A 20,109-nucleotide genomic window follows, 5' to 3' on the forward strand; every position below is an offset into this window, starting at 1 on the left:
TATTTTTGTTTGATTTTCTCTGTCCATTTATTTTGCCTTTTTTTTCATTTATTTTGGTTACCTAAACAGAATAAATTTTCAATGATTTCGGTAAACTGTATATAAATTGAATATAAGCCACACACACACACAAAAATGTCACAATGTATTAACATTATATATAGTTTTTTTATATGACCTTTACATGACCTTTACATTGATTACATGATAGTTGCTAGATACATATCACAAGCACAAAAATGATTCATTCTGGTTTTAACAGTCTGATCGATTGTCGGTAGCCCTATTGAGTTTAACATGTTTTCTTTCAGGTGTCATGATGAATTATGCGATGAAATCATATACACATCTAATGACAGTAGAATCAGAGTTCAACAGTTCATTAAGTACTTTCCTCCTGGACATTTAGCTATATTTTCAATCAGTTACTTCCAGTCCTTGATTCTGATTGGTCACCAGCTGTGTTTTCACTATAAGGCACGGTTCTGTGTATCACTGCAACACCCTGAGCAACATAAACAATCAATATTATACTGTCGAGTCAAAACTGTTCCATGAATGATGTATTTCAGCAAAATGCTGAATCCTGGCGTTATGTTGCATAATTTGCCTTTAATTCTGAGACCACAGCCTTCTTCCCATCAGTGAAACTCTTGTTGTGTGAGAGATATGTTGACGTGTGCAATGCACGCATCTTTGTGAAAGTCTACAGTTTCCAAAGTGTGGAGGAAATATTGCTCTATTTATTACAATCTTAAAAATGCTGGGGTGTTTCAACCCAACTTTAGGTCAAGTATGGACTAACCCAGCTGTTGGGTTAAATTTGTTAATAACATTTTTAACCCAAAAGTGGGTTAGTCCATACTTGACCTAAAGTTGGGTTGAAACACCCCAGCATTTTTTAGAGTGTAGATGTCTGTTTAGATGTGATTGTGTGTTCATTTACACTGTACACTTGCAAACTTGCGCTGTACCAATTTGTCTGTTTTATACTAAAAGACTAAAAGTTTTAGTTTGAGGTCTATAAGACGAGGCATGTTTTAGCGAGACATTCTCTTGCCGTTTACTGTTACTGTCAGGATTTTGTAGTGGAAGGACTTTTTTTATTGTGTGGTAACCATTTTATAAAAGCAATAAGGTACTCGAGGCGTGAGGTATTGTGAATAAGGTCACACTACACCCCAAAATACTGTAAAAAGTGATAACGTGCAGTTATTTTCTTAAGGAACTATTTAAATGGTAAACTAATGTAATCAGGTTTATTCTTTCTTATAAATAATATTTGTTTGTTTTTAATAAACTCAGTTAACTGAAATCATGAAGCACATTTTGAACTGTGTAATCTGTTAAGAATATATTTATGCCTGACACTTTCTTTGAGTTATTTGTGTTGTTTTATTTCTCTGTGTGTTTGAGCGTGAGTACGGTTCGGTGCGGTTGATATAGCTGAGGTTTGGAAGCATGCTGTGGCCGCACATGTCCCAGCAGTGGAGAGGGAAGTATATTATCTCCATACGTTATTCTTAAATACTCATTTGCTCTCATTACTTCCATCTCATTATTTCCTTCATTCTGTCTTATCTTCAGTAATGTTAAATCTACTACCGGCTGAGGAATAATCCATATAGGAGTATGCATATATATTACTCTTGGTACACATCTATAATTGTCTATCCCCATCTCCTTAATATCTTCTTCTACCACCCACCCAAAACTCTTATGTTTCTTCATTCCTTGTTCCCAACATTTTCCTAATATTTTCATTGTTGGATGTACCTCATTCTGACTATTAAGATTTGTCCAATACACAGCCATTAACTGTTGTCTTCTAATATTAAGCGGCATTTCATTTATCTCTATTTGCATTGCTGCTATAGGTGTTGTTGGATATGCTCCACAGCAAATTCTCAATGCCTGTGCTTGAATTCTATCCAATTTCTCTAACTGTGACTTTGCTGCCAACCCATATGCTATACTTCCATAATCTAGTACAGATCTTATCATTGCTATATATACTGTTTGAAGTGCCCCTCTATCTGCTCCCCACTCTTGTCCTGCCATACATTTCATTATATTTAACACTCTTTTACACCTATTCACTATCTTATCAATATGTTCTTTCCATGTAAGTCTAGTATCTAGCCACATTCCCAAGAATCTAACTGATGTTACTCGTGCCATTTTCCTGTTATATATCCTTAACTTCCATTCATTACCTACTTTCTTGTTGGAAAATATTATAACTTGTGACTTCTCCACCGATAGCTTAAATCCCCACTTATATGACCATTTAACTACCTCATCCACAGCCTTCTGCATTTTCCCCATAATGAACTTATTGTTTCTCCCTCTGAACCACAAAGCCCCATCATCTGCAAACAGTGATCTACCAACACTCCTATCCACCTTGCTAAATATATAATTAATCGTTATTATAAAAAGTACTGGACTTATCACACTTCCCTGAGGAGTACCATTTTCTATTATTCCTTGAGATGATATAGTATCTCCTACTCTCACCCTTATTACTCTTTGCTTAAGAAAGTCATTAACCCAATTAAACATTCTTCCCCCTACCCCCATCTCTTCCAACTTAATCATCAGAACCTTCCTCCATAACATATCATAGGCTTTTTCAATATCAAGAAACACAGCAATTACTGATTCTTTATTTGACAGAGCTTTCTTTATTTCCGCTTCCAAACACATAACCAGATCCATAGTTCCTCTTCCTACCCTGAATCCACTTTGAAAAGGTGTTAATTTTCCTTCTTTTTCCAAAGAATATACTAACCTATCCGTTATCATTCTCTCCATCACTTTACCTACATGAGAAGTAAGGGCTATTGGCCTATAGCTAGCCGGCTTACTTGGATTCTTCCCAGGTTTCTTTATTGGCAATATCAATGCTTCTTTCCAACTTTGCAGTAGCACCCCCATTTCCCACACTTTATTATAGAATTCTAACATTACTCTCAACGATTCCTCACTTAACTGCTTGATCATATAATAGCTGATTTTATCTTGCCCTGGAGTAGTTTCTCTCATTCTCCTCAGCGCTCGCTTTAGTTCCGACATTTCAAACGGGACATCCATCATATCATCTCTTTTCTGTCTTTTTCCCAATAGATGAGGATGCTCTCGTAATACTTCCTCCCTCTTCCTCTTAAACTCTTCAGTCAGATTTTCCGTACTGTTTACTTTTATAAATGTATTACAAAACATTTCTGCTTTCTCACAGTTTTCTATTGCTGTAACTTCCCCTTCATTTAAAACAGGATATTCCATATCTTTCCTTATTCCATTCATCCTTCTGATCATACTCCATACTTCTCCTATTGGTGTACTTCTCCCTATTCTATCACAGAAATTTCTCCAATGTTGTCTTTTTACCCTTCTTACCACCTCTTTAACCTTTGCTTGTTCTCCCTTATATTCGATTAAATCTGTATAATTATGCATTCTTCTTGCCTTCTTGTATGCTCTCCTTTTCCTTCTAATAGCTTCATCACACTCCTTATTCCACCATGGTACCATTTTTGTCTTTCTTCTTCCTTTACCCTTAGGAATATTACTTACTGCTGCATTTTTCATAACTCCTATAATTTTCTCATTTATAGCTTCTATATCATCTACCCTTCTTATTTCATTTATGTCTAAACCCTCCTCCACCCTTTTCACATATTCAGTCCAGTTAGCTTTTTCATACTTCCATCTCCCTTCTCTTCTCTCACTTCTTTCTACACAATTATTCATATTGGTACACATTTCAATCAAAATAGGAAAGTGGTCACTACCTATAGTACATTTCCTTAATACCCTCCAGTTAATTATTCCCCCTAACCTACTTTTTACAAGAGATAAATCCAACACCGCTTCTTGACCTGTTCTCATGTCTACTCGTGTACCTCCCCTATCATTCATACAGATCAAATTCATCATCTCATCCATCAATTCTTCAACCACCTTCCCATTTCTGTCAGTTACACTTCCTCCCCACATACTACTATGGGCATTGAAATCCCCACACCATATCACCCTCTCTCTACTTTGCCCTTCTATCTCCAGCATATCTTCCAATGTCATTTGTCTACATGGATTATAAAAATGTATTATTACAACACTCTTATCATCCTTCCATACCTCCACCACCACATATTCCATTTCTCTTCCTTTCCCCACCATTCTATACTGTATTTCAGATTTAATGAAAGTAACACACCCACCACCATTTCCCTCTTCCCGATCTCTTCTCACAGAAACATACCCTTTAATTACAAAATCAAATTTAGGTTTCAGCCAAGACTCTTGTACACATATCACATCTGGCTTTTCCTCCATCTTATTTAGATAACCCTTAAATTCCAGTCCATTAGCCACCAAACTCCTAGCATTCCATTGTAAAATTAATACAGACTAGGCTGTATTTCTAAAGTTAGACCATCTCTAACCATTTCCCATGTTAGCCCTTTTGATATCCAGGAACCGCTCTGCTGCTCTCACTATTATCTGTTTCTTTTCTGTTCTTCTTTCAGTCTGCGCTGAACAATTTATGACCTCTGCCATGAATAACACAAAACTCTTTTTACTTACTATCATTGTGTCATCCGATTTTTCCCTTTCCTTTTCTTCATTTCTGATTTGATCTTTCCACATCTCCTTCTCCTCACTCTCTATCTTTTTCCTTGAGTCTACTTTTTTAACTGCTTCCGCATATGACAGCTTATTTCCATCTCTTTCCTTCTGAATTTCTACTGCTCTCTTTCTCACTTCACATCCTCCATATGCCACATTATGGGCTCCTCCACAATTACAACATTTTGCCTCCACACCTCTTCCACATTTTCTGTACTCATGTTCTCTTTTTGGCTCTGCATACACTCGCAATATGACCATATCTCTGGCAGTTATAGCATCTCAGCGGAGCACGCACATATTCTCTCACCCGAAAGCTAACATATCCAATCATCACTTTACTTGGTAGCATTCCTCCACTTTCAAAACGCAACATTACAGAAAGACTTTCTTCCTTATTCCCTTCCCTATTCCTTTGCAATCGTTTTGCTTCAATTACATTTCCTCCTTTAATATTTATCATCAACTCTACCATAGTGACATCCAATGCTACCCCTGTAATTACTCCACATACCCATGATTTTCCACCTGTTTGATTACAACTTGAAATCACTTGTTTACACACAACCTTCATTTTCATCACCTTATCCCTCTGCTCCTCATTATCACAAATCACCAATAATGCTCCATCCTGAAGTACTCTTGCACCCCTAATCTCTCCTGATTGTTTCCTCAACTCCTTTGTTAACTCAATTGGGTTTACCCCTTTTACTCCTTGTCCCTCTTTAAATCTTACAATCATTTTTATTTCCTCTCTCCTTTCACTTATTACCCCCCTTTCACTATCCTCATCTGTACCTACTGAATCATCTTCATTATCTTTCTTCCTCTTATTATTTGCTTTTTCAACACTTTTTATTCTCCCTCCGTCCACTTGTGTCCAACCCATCTCATCACTTTCATCTTCAATCTCTGATTCATCAATTCTAGCTCTTGTTTCTGATCCAGCCTCCTCTTTTTTCTTTTTCCTCGATTTCCCCATCGTATTCTTCTTATTTCAGCAACTTTTATACTTAAAGCAATTCAGTATAATTTATTTCAAACACTCACGACGGTTGCAAACACAAGTTAGTCTAACTTCCGTTTCCGGTCCGTTCCGAAAATCCGCCCCCGGCTCCGTGTCGCGCGACGACCCTCTGTCTTCCTCTTTCTCCATCAGTGTATATATGGTGTTTATATTAAGTAGGAGATCACCATCAGGTGTAAGTGTTGATTGCTGGCCAGCTGCTGTGTATGTGTTGCCTGGGGCGACTGATGTCGGGACCCTGGCAGTCTGCCACAATATTGTAGTATCAATCAATTTATATAGACAGGTGGTGTTTTCGAAAAAGTCAAAATACAGAAATATTACTACAGTTAACAATTATAATAATTGATTCATTTTGAATACATTTTAAAATAATACTGTACAAATGGTTTAGGGTAAGAATGATTTAAAAAAAAAGAAATTAACTCTCTTTTTTTCCACTGGGATGCTTGAAATTTGTCAAAAGTGATAGTAAGGACATTTCAAATGTTACAATATAAAATGTTTCTTTAGAACTTTCTTTTCATCAAAAAAAAAAAAAAGAAAAGAAAAAACTGTTTTCAACATTTGTAAGTATTACTTTGCATAAAAGAAATAAATAAAATTTTGAAATAAATTAAAATAGAAAATGGTTATTTTATATTTAATTATTATTATTTATTTTTTTTACAATATTACTATTACTGTTTTTTTTACAGTATTTTTTATCAAACAAAAACAGAGACTTTATTTTCCTTGTTCCAAACTTTTGACCTCCAGTATGTGTGTTAGATACAGTAGACGTTATGTATAGTGGAATATGTATATGTATATTAAATAAATAAATAAATAAATAAATAAATAAAATAAATAAATAAATATGCACATTCTTCTTTCACCTTTGACCTTGGCTGAAATGTGTCTGTCCCTCAGAAGATATGGTTGTGGAGGAGACATCATAAAAAAGGGATGGGTCATGTATCCTTGTGACCTAGTATTATCCCGAAGCGACCAGTGTGTATCATGTTGCCCTCTAGCGTTTACTTCCATGTTTCTAGTACAACGTGACCAGGTCGACTTGTTGGCAGGATACTGTGAATGTAACTGATTGCACAACCATATATTATCCTCCTGGCATCTTCTGAGCACCACAGAGAATCTTTCAGTTATAAAGGGCTCAAATAACATCCTAATTATATAAAGTCTGCTAACCCCTACACTGATTATTGAGGCTGAGAGTGCACTAAACATAGACTGATTCAGTTACAGTCACCTGGAGTCAATGCTGTGGTCAAGACAAACACACGCCTGACCCCACGCTGAGGCTTTTCTCCTTCGGTCCGTCATATTTCACTGCTCAGTTGACCTGAACATTTGAACCGAAGACCGACTGTATGGCTTTGTATTTTTTTATATACCAGTTTGAAAGTTTCTTTGCAGAGTTTTTTTTTAAAAATTTTTTAAATCTATTAAATAAATATTTTACTATATTTAATATGAATCAACCTGAATACATGTACACATAAATATTTTCAAGGGTCAAATCAGATCAAATCAGCAAAAATGCATATACGCACATTATAGCATATGTATAAAATTAATGTGTGCATCCTATTATTTTAACTTAATGACTTAATATGTATATATTAAATAAATATAGCATTTATTTTGCTTTATTTTTGTTTGATTTTCTCTGTCCATTTATTTTGCCTTTTTTTTCATTTATTTTGGTTACCTAAACAGAATAAATTTTCAATGATTTCGGTAAACTGTATATAAATTGAATATAAGCCACACACACACACAAAAATGTCACAATGTATTAACATTATATATAGTTTTTTTATATGACCTTTACATGACCTTTACATTGATTACATGATAGTTGCTAGATACATATCACAAGCACAAAAATGATTCATTCTGGTTTTAACAGTCTGATCGATTGTCGGTAGCCCTATTGAGTTTAACATGTTTTCTTTCAGGTGTCATGATGAATTATGCGATGAAATCATATACACATCTAATGACAGTAGAATCAGAGTTCAACAGTTCATTAAGTACTTTCCTCCTGGACATTTAGCTATATTTTCAATCAGTTACTTCCAGTCCTTGATTCTGATTGGTCACCAGCTGTGTTTTCACTATAAGGCACGGTTCTGTGTATCACTGCAACACCCTGAGCAACATAAACAATCAATATTATACTGTCGAGTCAAAACTGTTCCATGAATGATGTATTTCAGCAAAATGCTGAATCCTGGCGTTATGTTGCATAATTTGCCTTTAATTCTGAGACCACAGCCTTCTTCCCATCAGTGAAACTCTTGTTGTGTGAGAGATATGTTGACGTGTGCAATGCACGCATCTTTGTGAAAGTCTACAGTTTCCAAAGTGTGGAGGAAATATTGCTCTATTTATTACAATCTTAAAAATGCTGGGGTGTTTCAACCCAACTTTAGGTCAAGTATGGACTAACCCAGCTGTTGGGTTAAATTTGTTAATAACATTTTTAACCCAAAAGTGGGTTAGTCCATACTTGACCTAAAGTTGGGTTGAAACACCCCAGCATTTTTTAGAGTGTAGATGTCTGTTTAGATGTGATTGTGTGTTCATTTACACTGTACACTTGCAAACTTGCGCTGTACCAATTTGTCTGTTTTATACTAAAAGACTAAAAGTTTTAGTTTGAGGTCTATAAGACGAGGCATGTTTTAGCGAGACATTCTCTTGCCGTTTACTGTTACTGTCAGGATTTTGTAGTGGAAGGACTTTTTTTATTGTGTGGTAACCATTTTATAAAAGCAATAAGGTACTCGAGGCGTGAGGTATTGTGAATAAGGTCACACTACACCCCAAAATACTGTAAAAAGTGATAACGTGCAGTTATTTTCTTAAGGAACTATTTAAATGGTAAACTAATGTAATCAGGTTTATTCTTTCTTATAAATAATATTTGTTTGTTTTTAATAAACTCAGTTAACTGAAATCATGAAGCACATTTTGAACTGTGTAATCTGTTAAGAATATATTTATGCCTGACACTTTCTTTGAGTTATTTGTGTTGTTTTATTTCTCTGTGTGTTTGAGCGTGAGTACGGTTCGGTGCGGTTGATATAGCTGAGGTTTGGAAGCATGCTGTGGCCGCACATGTCCCAGCAGTGGAGAGGGAAGCATTAGTGGGGATTAGAACAGCAAAACATTGTCCAGGTAATCAACGAAACACGTGAAACATGCCTGCTGTCTCCGCACACAACCCCATTTAGCCAACAGAACTGGGACATGGCAAGAAATGCATCAAGAGCATGACTGTAATAATACAAACATTAGCTGAAAGTTGGTCAGTTTGATACAGAGAAATCAGTTTGCATGGGAAGCTTAGCAAGAACCCAATGTAACATAAAAACATAGTCAAAAGAGTTGTAATCATGTGGCTGTAATCCATTACAGTTACAGAGAAAAAAAGTGTCATTAAATTACACTTACACAGGATTTTAACGATTACAATGGGAGTCACATCTTTATAACTGATTTTAATTTTATTTCTCTCTCTCTTTCACAAACACACTCATATCATATACAGATTTAATTGATTTCTTTCCCAAATTGCATTGACTGCTCTAAAATATGAGACATCAATGTCTCTGGACACAGAATAAGACACATGCTTATCTGATAACTGTTTTATTTCCTATTTGGGTTTATGTATATGCTTTATATTTTAAGACTAACTGTTTTTTTTTTTTTTCTTTTTTTTCAAGGCATTGTCAGAATCCTGTTTTTCCTGTCCTATTTGCTATGCAAAGATTTGATGTCAACAGTGTGAGAGCTATTAAACTATTTCTTATCATTTTAAATTTGAGTTAGAATGATCTCAAAGTAAAAAGAGGTGCTAAAGTCTGTCTGATTTTGCGATGACTGTGCTTTTTGATAGTCTGACAGGAATCAGAGCACTACTGTGAGGTTAACCGAAACTGCTTTAAACGTTTCAAAATGATTAACAGTTGAACACATTCGTTGGCAATTTAGAAAAGTGATCAAAACTAATCAAATGTAATCAGTAACATTAACAAAATAACTGAAACAGCTGCACTACTTAATAGATGTATATAGCTGATCTTTAGAAATTGCAACGCCGATGAATGTTCATATATAAAGGGAGACCTTAAGGTCTGTTTTGATGTAAAATTTGCTATTATTTATTTGATCAAGATACAATTATTCTTGAATGCTAAAGTCACGGTGCTAATAAAATAAAATGCAAGATGTTTTCCCTGATTCTCACTGGTATGCATTTGTTTGAAAAGATAAATAGCGATGCATAATTACCAATTCCACCGAACACTTGGTTTTACATGAAGAGTTACATCAAGAGATGAACGGGGCTGTGCGGGGCTGGCCATTCGGCCCGGTGTCACGTTGATTTCTAGTGTGGAGGATCAACCTGAAGACCCTCCCTCCCCACACCGCAAGATAAGAGGCACACAGATCATATGGGATTAGCGTGAGTCTAAAAGCACATGAGGAACTCTGACCCAATCCAAATCTGACTTGTTATATGAAGGATTCTCAACTACATTGAGCAGAACATAAGCAATCCTCCAGAAGGAAGATTTTGTGTTTGGAGAGGCAATGAAGATGAAGATGTTGTTTTGCAGTCTGCTGTTTGTGTTGGGAGGAGATGTTCTCCTGGCCTGCTCTCTGAAGAACTACACTCTGTACGTGGAGAGACACGAGTGCGGTCACTGCATGGCCGTCAACACCACCATGTGCAGCGGAATGTGCTTCACACAGGTAAGAGCCTGACAGCTTCACAATACAATCATGGAGCATGCTTCTTACATCTATTAATGTGTCAAATAATTTGGACAACTGACCAGTTGGATACCAGAGATAAGCAGGTTTCATGATGAACGACGCTTTCAGTTTAATTTTGGGAAAAGTCATTTTTTGACAATGAAGTGCAGTTGAGCATCCGGTCCTGAATAAGAAATATTTAGATCATATTTAATTTACCATTGAATATATTTAATTATATATGAAAAAGCAATACCTTTTTTTTTAAATATAGTTTTATAAGTCTAGTTAATCTAGCATATGCTTTTTGTGTATGTGGTGTGTGTTTGTGTGTCAGAAGGAAATTGAAACAAAGATATATATATATGTGTGTGTATGTGTGTGTGTGTGTGTGTGTGTGTATGTGAGAGAGTAAGAGAAAGTGAATCATAAAAATGAGAGTAGTATTCATAAATTACTTGTTCTGGGGACATTACACACATGTGAAACACCAATAATAAGAACAGTTGTCTTTCATTAGCCATTTTTTATTTTGTCCATGTTGTTTATGAACCTAAATATCAAAGGACGACATGTGAAAACAGATAATAATAATGTTACACACTTTATTCATTAGATATATATATATATATATATATATATAAACAAAGCAGGAAACTCAATACATGTTGAAAATCGATGGGCAAGATGGAGCAAAGCTTTTGATTTCTTGTTTTGTATTATCTTGGATGTTTTTCTCTGCACATTATCTCATTGATTTTAGGAAATATACTATATATATTACAATAAACAACAAGTAGAAATACATAATAGGCAATAATTAGTAATAAGCATAAATACTGTTTGGCATTCTTGTTGATTAGATTAAATATATTGCATATATAAATATACTAAACATTATATACTGCACTACTCTGACGATTTTGTGTGTGTGACAGGACACAAACCTCAGAGGATTTGTGGGCAAGCGTTTCCTGATTCAGAGAGGATGCATGCATCGTTCTGTGGTCTATCATTCTGCTAAGATGCCCGGCTGTCCTGTCCACATTGACCCGCTCTTCTTTTATCCGGTGGCACGCCGGTGCCGCTGCACAAAATGCAACACTTCCAGGAACGAGTGTGTTTACAAGCCCAAACACACTCCCAGCAAATGCTCCGAGCACCTGCGTGCCGTCTGACATCAGTCGACAAGGGGCTTTCCTCACAATAAAACTCAGTTCTGATAACCTTCTATTAGAAAGTGTTTCTCATTTCAGCTATAGAGAGAGTATACAATATGACTGGTTTTGTAACATTGCTGTATATATAATATACACACACACATACAAAATTCAGCTATAATGTCTTGATGAATATTGTAGGTGAGAGACAGTCTTTTTTATTGTGGTTCTCCTGTCTGTATCTTTTTCACTATAAATGTCTGCATTCATCACTAAAGTCTCATTTACTGTAACACTGTAAAAATAATATTCATTAACAAGCAAAAAACAAGCATATGATTCCATAGAAAAAACACCATTACTAGAGCACCAGAATATACATACTAAACAATTAAAATCTCCACATAACATTTAACTATCCTTACTTTGATCTTTTATGTACGAGAGCAATTTATTTTACTTCTTAGGTTACATCAGAAAGGCTTGCAAAATATATTTATATATTAATTGCACAGTTTGCCAACTACATATGTATGCATGTGTGTCAGAGACAAAATATTTCTAAGGACAATGTATTTTTAAACTGTTACTGACTGATGATGATTTTCACACATTTTATTACCAAATCTGCAAAGTATATAAACAATGTGGTGAAAACTGAAAAATAAACATTAATCATAAAATTTGGTTTGGCATTGACATATTATGAAAAATGTATGCAAATTCGGGTTCTGTGCGATTTACGTTCTCAGTGCCGCTCCATAACGATCACAATCAGTTTTTGCATTCATTAAGCTTTGACTAAAAAGCAGAACAGATCATTAAAAAATATGGTCATAACATAGCGATGTAGTTTCCAAGTGAAAGTGTATTTATGTTGTGTTTAGGACATTTACAGTTTTAAACATGTCATTGATTGTACTTTATTTGTCCAACATGCCATACTGATTCACTGTTGCATTAATTATTGTGATTTAGAATTTACCTTAATAAATAAACAAATAAAATATAACTAATACAATCAAACACAATTTTACACAATTAGATATAATTATAATTAGTCTTCATAAAATGGGTTTACATTTGCAAATAAAATAATTATAATAATCTATCATTTAAATTCAGTACTTTGTTGACTTCTTTGACTTTCACTGCTTTTATCTCTAGTGATTTATGAAATATTTATTACAGGTGTACCTATAATCAGGTGAAGTGAGATTAAGGATCTTGAAATTGATTGAAAGTGTCTCGATCAAAGGTGCAATGATTTGTGATTCTTGGGACAGAATCAATATATAATATTTTGATGTCCAGACCAGTAACCTTCTATTTAGATCAGTAATATTTCTATATACTATTATATTACCATTTAAAAAAAGATATGCATGCTTCCGGTTCAGAACATTATATGCATGTAAAAGCATGCTCTGGAAGAAATCCAACATTATTCAAAAAAAAAAAAAAAAAAAAAGTAAATTAATATTTCCTCTAAAACTTAGGAATGCACTCAAAGATACTGATCGAAAATCCCTTAGCATACATGCAAGTGTGTGGGTGGTAGTGTAAGTGTCTCTTTGCATGCCTGCTGTAAGAAGATCCTGCTCCTCTGATTGGCCGTGCAGTCAGTCACAGCAGAGACACACAGCGAGGGAGTAAACAGCCAGTGTTGCCTGAGGCTCCTGGGAGGGGCTGCAGTATATAACCCATTTACACTATTTTGCATAGTGACTGTGCCTCTGTCTACCTCAGTCCTCAGACCAAACTACAAACCTCTCACCATGGCTCAACAACAAATAAGGTATGGAACCAGAACGACTGTCTGCAGTGTACTGTAGTCAGTTAAAATGCTTTTGATACTGCAGTTTTATTGTAAGTGGTCTAAACATGTTCAGTTTAACTCTTAAACACTCAGGGAAGTGTTGCATTTAAATAAATGTGTCAGCCTGACATTGCCTTGCCTATACCTGCAAAGCAGTGTCTTGGTTTTTTGTACAATTGTTAAATGAAGGAGTGGGTTCTGAGTGAATGAAAGCATTAGGAGTATAATAGGTATTGATTTCTTTATTTGCTCTTTTGTTCCTCACAAGCCTCCCTGCCAAGCTCATCAATGGTGGAGTTGCTGGACTGGTGGGTGTCACCTGTGTGTTCCCCATAGATCTCGCCAAGACAAGACTCCAGAACCAAAGAGGAAGCCAACGGGTCTACAACAATATGTATGTTTGCATTTCACATTGTTCACATGTCGTTTATTTTAATTTAGGATTTTTCTTTTGTTATGTTTTAATCCAAAGCAACAAAAAAAGTCACTGTAAACCCTTATTGCAAGTTCACTTAACCATAAACAAGACAGCATTTTCCTTGAAAGAGAGATCCTGGAAGTAAGTGAGAATTACCTTTTATGGAAACTGAAAACTTGTTTCTCTTTCTCAGAAAACTATGGATTCGTGAAAACGGGGGGTGGTTTATTCAGTATTCATTGTATACATCTGGAATGGTGACTTACCTCATTAGACAACAATAACATATTATTATTTTGATTAGGATGGACTGTCTGATAAAGACTGTTCGTTCCGAGGGATACTTTGGAATGTACAGAGGTAAGCAGATTTAAAAATTTGAATAGAATTCTAGACCTTCTTCTTTTCCTAAATTCTAAAGCCCCTGAGGACATCTTCATAATGTAAAATAACCTGCAAGTCAGCACTTTACCCCATTTACATAAACTGAAAAGAGGTGCCAATCCAAAGCCTCTTTGTAATAGCTGCTATTTTCTGTGACTTACTTTTAGATCCTTGATATAGCTTGCAAAGTTCTACATCTGCAAATAAATCTTTAAAATGTTTTCATTGTATTGATTCAGTGTCAGGAATCAGAAGAGGACCCAAAGCAAAAAATATCATAGTAGTAAGTATTTTTCGTAGATCAACTGATAAGTTTTTTTTTCTTATAGGTGCAGCAGTCAACCTGACACTGGTGACTCCTGAGAAGGCCATCAAACTGGCCGCCAATGATTTCTTCCGTCAGCAGCTCAGTACGGGAAAGTATGCTCCCTTTGCTTCTATCAAGAAATTGTACAATACTCAATAATAGTTACAATGAAAATAGCATTGAATGATACTCACTTGTATTTCAGGCTGAAGCTGAGCGTGTTTCAGGAAATGTTGGCTGGCTGCGGGGCAGGGATGTGTCAGGTTATTGTAACAACCCCAATGGAAATGCTTAAGATCCAGCTTCAGGATGCGGGGCGACTTGGTGAGGCATAAATACTGATCCTTCTATCATGATTAATCTACAATTTTCAATACCCTTAATATTCATGATGTCATCAATCATCAGATCAGTGAATATTATTTTTTATTTAACACACCTTTTTCAAATTGTACAAACTGTGCAAAGTAGTGGATCCCCAGGACCAGAGTTTTAGATCCACTAATTTTGTAGACTTGTAAAGACTTTATGCAGGAGGTTCCTTGACAGGCTGTGGCATATTTTACATTCAGTGGCCCAGCAGAGGAAGTTACCTGTGCTTCACACTGTGAAACTTGGAACAGCCAGTCCAGTCCTGAACTGTTCGTACAGTGTGGGTCCAGTGTCTTCAACCAGGAAAGTTTCAGCCATTCAGATTACCCAGGTACTGCTTCGCACAAAGGGCATCCAGGGACTTTACAAAGGTCTAGGAGCAACCCTCTTGAGGTACGACTCCATCTTATAATGTAAATGTTTGGCCAATCTATTCCAAATGTAATCCTCTAGTTCAAACTGTGGTTCACGTAGCACAGGTCTAAACAAGCCAGAACCTCTAAACTTGATACCACAAGGAAATATTGGTGTAAAGCAGGGGTGTCCAAGCCTGCTTCTGGAGGGCCACTTTTCCTACAAAGTTTAGCCCAAAAACATCAGGTTGGAAGTTTCTAGTTATCCTGAAGACCTTGTCCAAGTGTGTTTAATTATGGCTGGAGATAAACTCTGCTGGAAGGTTGCCCTCCAGAAGCAGGATTGAACACCTCTGGTGTAACATGGCTGACCCAAGTTGGACTTGGACTTGGGACAAGCTGGATTTACATCCTTGTTGATCCTGGAACAACACTACCATCTAACAGTCAAATTTTAGAGTCAGGTTATGGCAGAGTTAAAGCCTTGAAAATCTTTCTTAGTAGGCATCATTCCTCTCAGATTCTAATGGTAGGTTAGGACTGTATTTGTTAGCTAGGTACATTCGACAAAAGACGCTGATCCAGGAATGTCCAACCTGGGGAAGTTATCTCTCAAGACTTTAGTGAAGCATACTTTGGGTCTAATTCTTACAGGGACATCCCTTTCTCAGTGGTTTACTTTCCACTGTTTGCCCACATCAACAAGCTGGGAAAGACCTCTGAGGACGACAAGGTGCCTTTTTACTGGTCTTTTATTTCAGGTTGTGTGGCTGGATGTACAGCAGCTGTGGCAGTCAGTCCTTGTGATGGTGAGCATTCAAGTTTACTAAGAACACCTGTTTGAGTAAATTTTAGTGTATGTGCAAAGACTAAGGTTAATCCCATCTCTATCCAGTTGTCAAAACCCGGCTGCAGTCACTCAATAAAAGTGCAAATGAAGACACCTACAATGGTGTGGCAGACTGCATCAGGTAAAGCAACCAGTAATCTAGCTAATGGCATTCTAGTAAAATGCATTAATGCAGTTTTCTGTTGTATTAATGATGAGCCCTCTCTTTGTTTCTACAGAAAGATAATGCACAAAGAAGGGCCGTCTGCTTTTCTGAAAGGTGCCGGCTGCAGGGCGCTGGTCATTGCTCCACTCTTTGGAATTGCTCAAGTGGTTTACTTCATCGGTGTTGGGGAGTTTCTTTTAGGGCAAACTCCATTCAACCTTTACTCTGTCTAAGCTATGAAACCACCTGAATTAAACTTTAAATACCAACGCAGCTATAATGCAACTAAATATCTGAGAATGAACCAGCCTGTTCACATGACAATTTGTAATGAATTGTAGAAGATGGCAAAATTATTCTAATCTGGGTCATACGAATACATACAACATAAACCATCACAATAATCTGAAAAATACCTATAAATGTTGAATGTTTCTATATGAACCAAGTTATAGGAGATCATACACTTTCAGAAAAAATGGTACAAAAGTTGACACTGGGGTTACTAATAGATACTTTTAAGGTAATAATATGCACTCAATTCCTGGAGAGTTTAGATTCAACCCTAATTAAACACACCTGATCCAACAAACCAAGTCCTTCAGGTTTATTTGTAAACTACATGGTATGTGTGCTCTGCAGGGCCCTCCAGGAACTGAGTTTGACAGCCCTGCTCTAGGGGTAAGTAAGGTACAAAAGTGTAACCCCAGTAACAGATTATGGACCTTTTATTTTCAGAGAGTGTACAATTTTGCCATCTTGTACAAACCATTACATGTTGCATAATTATTAGAGCGTGTTGAAACAAATGGTAGTTGGAGAAGGTAGTTGGCTTAGAGTTTTAGTTCACATCTTTACATGCTACCTTTAGCATATTGAACTGGCTTATTCAGGAAGCTAAATCATTGCACATGATTATGATTCTTTTGGAAATGTATGGTCAGAGACGGTCAGATTTATCCTCAGTGAGGGTTGATTTGAAAGAAAGTCCCTTTTTATACTTATGTCCTCCATTAACAGTTGTGTCTTACCTTTCTTGTGACATTGTGTATATGCACAATATTACAGTTGCAATGCTGATTAGTGTGGACATTAGCGTGGAGATACACCTGTGAGGACATTGTTATACAATATACATGAATTGGAAGAGACCCACACACATAGACAGGATGTTTGATTCCTGCTGAAGTGAGGTTTTAATTTTACAGAATTAGTTCTGTTCAACCTAACTTTGTTGAACTGTCATTCTTAAGAGCATGGACAGACATTCTGAACCATTCCAAAGTATGGGACTTAAGTGTGGTTCACACTTTGAAATGTGCTAAACAGAAGAAACATGGAACAAAACTATGTGGTTTGACAAAAAGATCATAACTAAAACCTATGTGTGTTTTGTTCTTGTTAAATCCACAGTGATCCTAATTTTGTTGTATGTGCAAATACATTTCAAAAGGTTTCTTGAAACTTATCACCTGTTGTTTATTTATTTTTATTTTTAATGTGGAATGACACATTTTTTTTTTTTTTGGGACAAGTTATTCTCAACAAACACTTTAATACATTTGTCTATGAAAAAAAAAACAAAAAATAAATATAAATCTACCTAACAAAACTAACTCAGAACTAAGGTAAGACTAGTTTGAAAAAACAAAAACAAAAGGAAAAAAACAAAAACACAAAACATAAAAATCAATAACTGTGAGGTTCATTTGGTAGTTCTTCTCAAGCCTTTAAACAAACTGTTTTTTTAGAGCTTTTAAGTTTAGAAAAAAAAGAAGAATGAATGTATTATATTATGTGCTTTAATGCAAAATTATAAAACTAAAGATTGAAATAACGCATGAGATGCAGTAAAGGAAACTCACTAATATACTGTACAGGCATCTAAAGTGTTTGGTGAGTGTTAACTAAGAACACATCTGTGCTGGTGAAAAGTGCATACGGTGCACTGCAGATGAAACTTTAGCCTGGTTCTAGTGCTTCCTGCTTGCAGCTGACGAGCAGTTCATGCCAGAAAGACAAGGCAACATTAAGTCCTGCTATAAAGTTGCGATGTGGCCAGCATGTCTACAAATGAAATTATTTGTATTAAAAAAAGTATTTGAAAGCATAATTAACTTCCTGGTCAATATAAATACAGTTACATGATGCAATAGCATTTGACTTGTGTATGGAATACAATTGGTAACAACATTTTCACAAATGAATTATTCTATGAGCTTTTCTATGAACTTGTAATTTTTTATTTATTTAATATTTGTTTAAATGAAATAGTTTCATATAAAAATCATTATCCTTTTTAATGGTTTAATTCATCCTTTGTCAGAAATGAAGAGCTATTAAGTGCTGGCAAACTTTATTTGGTGGGCCTAAATAACTTGAAAATACGGCATGATCAATATTTAGAATGAATTGGGTAGCAGAAGCTTTACACCTACTGCCAAGCTGGTGCCTAATTCACACTGTGTGGGTATTCACACACACACACACACACACACACACACACACGATATAAGACTCAAGCCCATGTCATGCGATACAACATGAATTTGATTGTGCTTCTAACATTTCACTTCCAGAGCAATCAGTTAAAAAGACGACCGGTATTGATGTCATGTGATGAGGGGGCCGACTAAGTCAGGCCACCCATTACAATTTTTATTTAACGGACAGTCCTGACAACAAGGTACGTACATAGGCATATCGGCAACAAGCTGTTGGTGATTTGAAAATCTGAAAACCACAAGAATCAGAAACTTCAAACAAGTTTATTTGTTCTCATGGTGCAATGTTCCTGAGAAACTTGAATGCTGTTTTGAACTTTCTCTCCAGAAAATAAATTAAACACACACATTATGAACACTAACATCAAGACTGCAGTGTTCTGTTTACAGTACAAAACATGTTTTACACAAAAGTGTAGGAATAACACACTAAAAATAGTTTACAACAGAGCCTCTACTCGAAAGCCACACGACATGCTCCATTCTAGTTATTTTACAGTCTGAACAACCATGACTGGGTTGCTTTTGGGTACGAGGACAGATCTACATCAACACTTAACTAAACACTTACTGTATTTCATGTGTTACTCTCTGTTAGCATCAACTACGACGTATCCTAATCGCTACTCTAATGCCGCTTCAACTTGACTTCAGCAGTGATGCACCAGCAGAAATATATCTGACCAAACAACTTCTGCCTCATTATAAATAATTAAAAAAATACATTTCGTCCCTTTTCTATGGAAGCCCATTTCCGCCACTAAATATAAAACAAAACGGAAAAAAAAACTAATAATAATTGCGTCTTTTAATTATGAGTTGTTATCTCGCAATTTTGACTTTATAACACGCAATTCTTAAAAAAAAAAGAAGTCAGAATTGCTAGATATGAACTTGCAATTGCGAGGAAAAAAGTCAGAATCGTTAGATAAAAAGTCGCAATTACTTTTTTTTTTTTTATTCAGTGGCGGAAACGGGCTTCCATACTTTTCAAGTCCTTTCATCAAAAAACAAACAAATGAAGAACAAAAAAAAAAACCTTCAACCAAATACAAAGTTGTTTTTTCAGATAAATAAAAAAAGGCACCTTAATATTCAAATGCAAATTATGAAACACAAGTTGCTGTACAGTGGCCAAAACTGTCTCAAATACATATTAACCGCACAATACAGATATTGATGATCGCTACAACTACAATGACAACTCATGAAACTCTCACAGATATGTACATAGGATTTAAGACTGCACATACACTCACACATATATTGCTGCTCGGCATGTTTGGGAGTTTCACATGAGGGCGAATAAGTTCCACACATAAGATTTCACTCATGTTCAAGTTGGTCCAAAATGTTCTG

General features: G+C 35.8%; 2 protein-coding genes across 2 annotated transcripts; both read left to right on the top strand.

Annotated features, from left to right (window-relative positions):
• The first annotated feature begins 10,175 nt into the window (after nt 1–10,175).
• Nucleotides 10,176–11,853, top strand: LOC132129476 (thyrotropin subunit beta). The gene is made up of 2 exons (XM_059541096.1): nt 10,176–10,435; nt 11,377–11,853. Exons 1-2 carry the CDS (start codon nt 10,274–10,276, stop codon nt 11,614–11,616), a joined length of 402 nt encoding a protein of 133 aa, XP_059397079.1. The 5' UTR covers nt 10,176–10,273; the 3' UTR covers nt 11,617–11,853.
• Nucleotides 11,854–13,236: 1,383 nt separating this feature from the next.
• LOC132129475 (mitochondrial glutamate carrier 1-like) lies at nt 13,237–16,519 on the top strand. Its single transcript, XM_059541095.1, has 9 exons — nt 13,237–13,396; nt 13,686–13,811; nt 14,140–14,195; nt 14,549–14,639; nt 14,732–14,850; nt 15,099–15,291; nt 15,906–16,060; nt 16,147–16,222; nt 16,320–16,519. The coding sequence occupies exons 1-9, from the start codon at nt 13,377–13,379 to the stop codon at nt 16,477–16,479; spliced, it is 996 nt and encodes a 331-aa protein (XP_059397078.1). The 5' UTR covers nt 13,237–13,376; the 3' UTR covers nt 16,480–16,519.
• Nucleotides 16,520–20,109: the final 3,590 nt, after the last annotated feature.

Source organism: Carassius carassius, chromosome 46 (assembly GCF_963082965.1).
Source record: "Carassius carassius chromosome 46, fCarCar2.1, whole genome shotgun sequence".
NCBI lineage: Eukaryota > Metazoa > Chordata > Actinopteri > Cypriniformes > Cyprinidae > Carassius > Carassius carassius.

What these genes read in the sequence shown, in the direction of transcription:
- LOC132129475 (XM_059541095.1), top strand. Translation starts at nt 13,377, where the DNA reads ATGGCTCAACAACAAATAAG. An exon ending in CTAGGAGCAACCCTCTTGAG is followed by an intron (nt 15,292 to 15,905) that starts GTACGACTCCAT and finishes TAATTCTTACAG; the next exon opens with GGACATCCCTTTCTCAGTGG. An exon ending in GGCAGTCAGTCCTTGTGATG is followed by an intron (nt 16,061 to 16,146) that starts GTGAGCATTCAA and finishes ATCTCTATCCAG; the next exon opens with TTGTCAAAACCCGGCTGCAG.
- LOC132129476 (XM_059541096.1), top strand. Translation starts at nt 10,274, where the DNA reads ATGAAGATGAAGATGTTGTTTTGCAGTCTGCTGTTTGTGTTGGGAGGA. An exon ending in GCGGAATGTGCTTCACACAG is followed by an intron (nt 10,436 to 11,376) that starts GTAAGAGCCTGA and finishes TGTGTGTGACAG; the next exon opens with GACACAAACCTCAGAGGATT.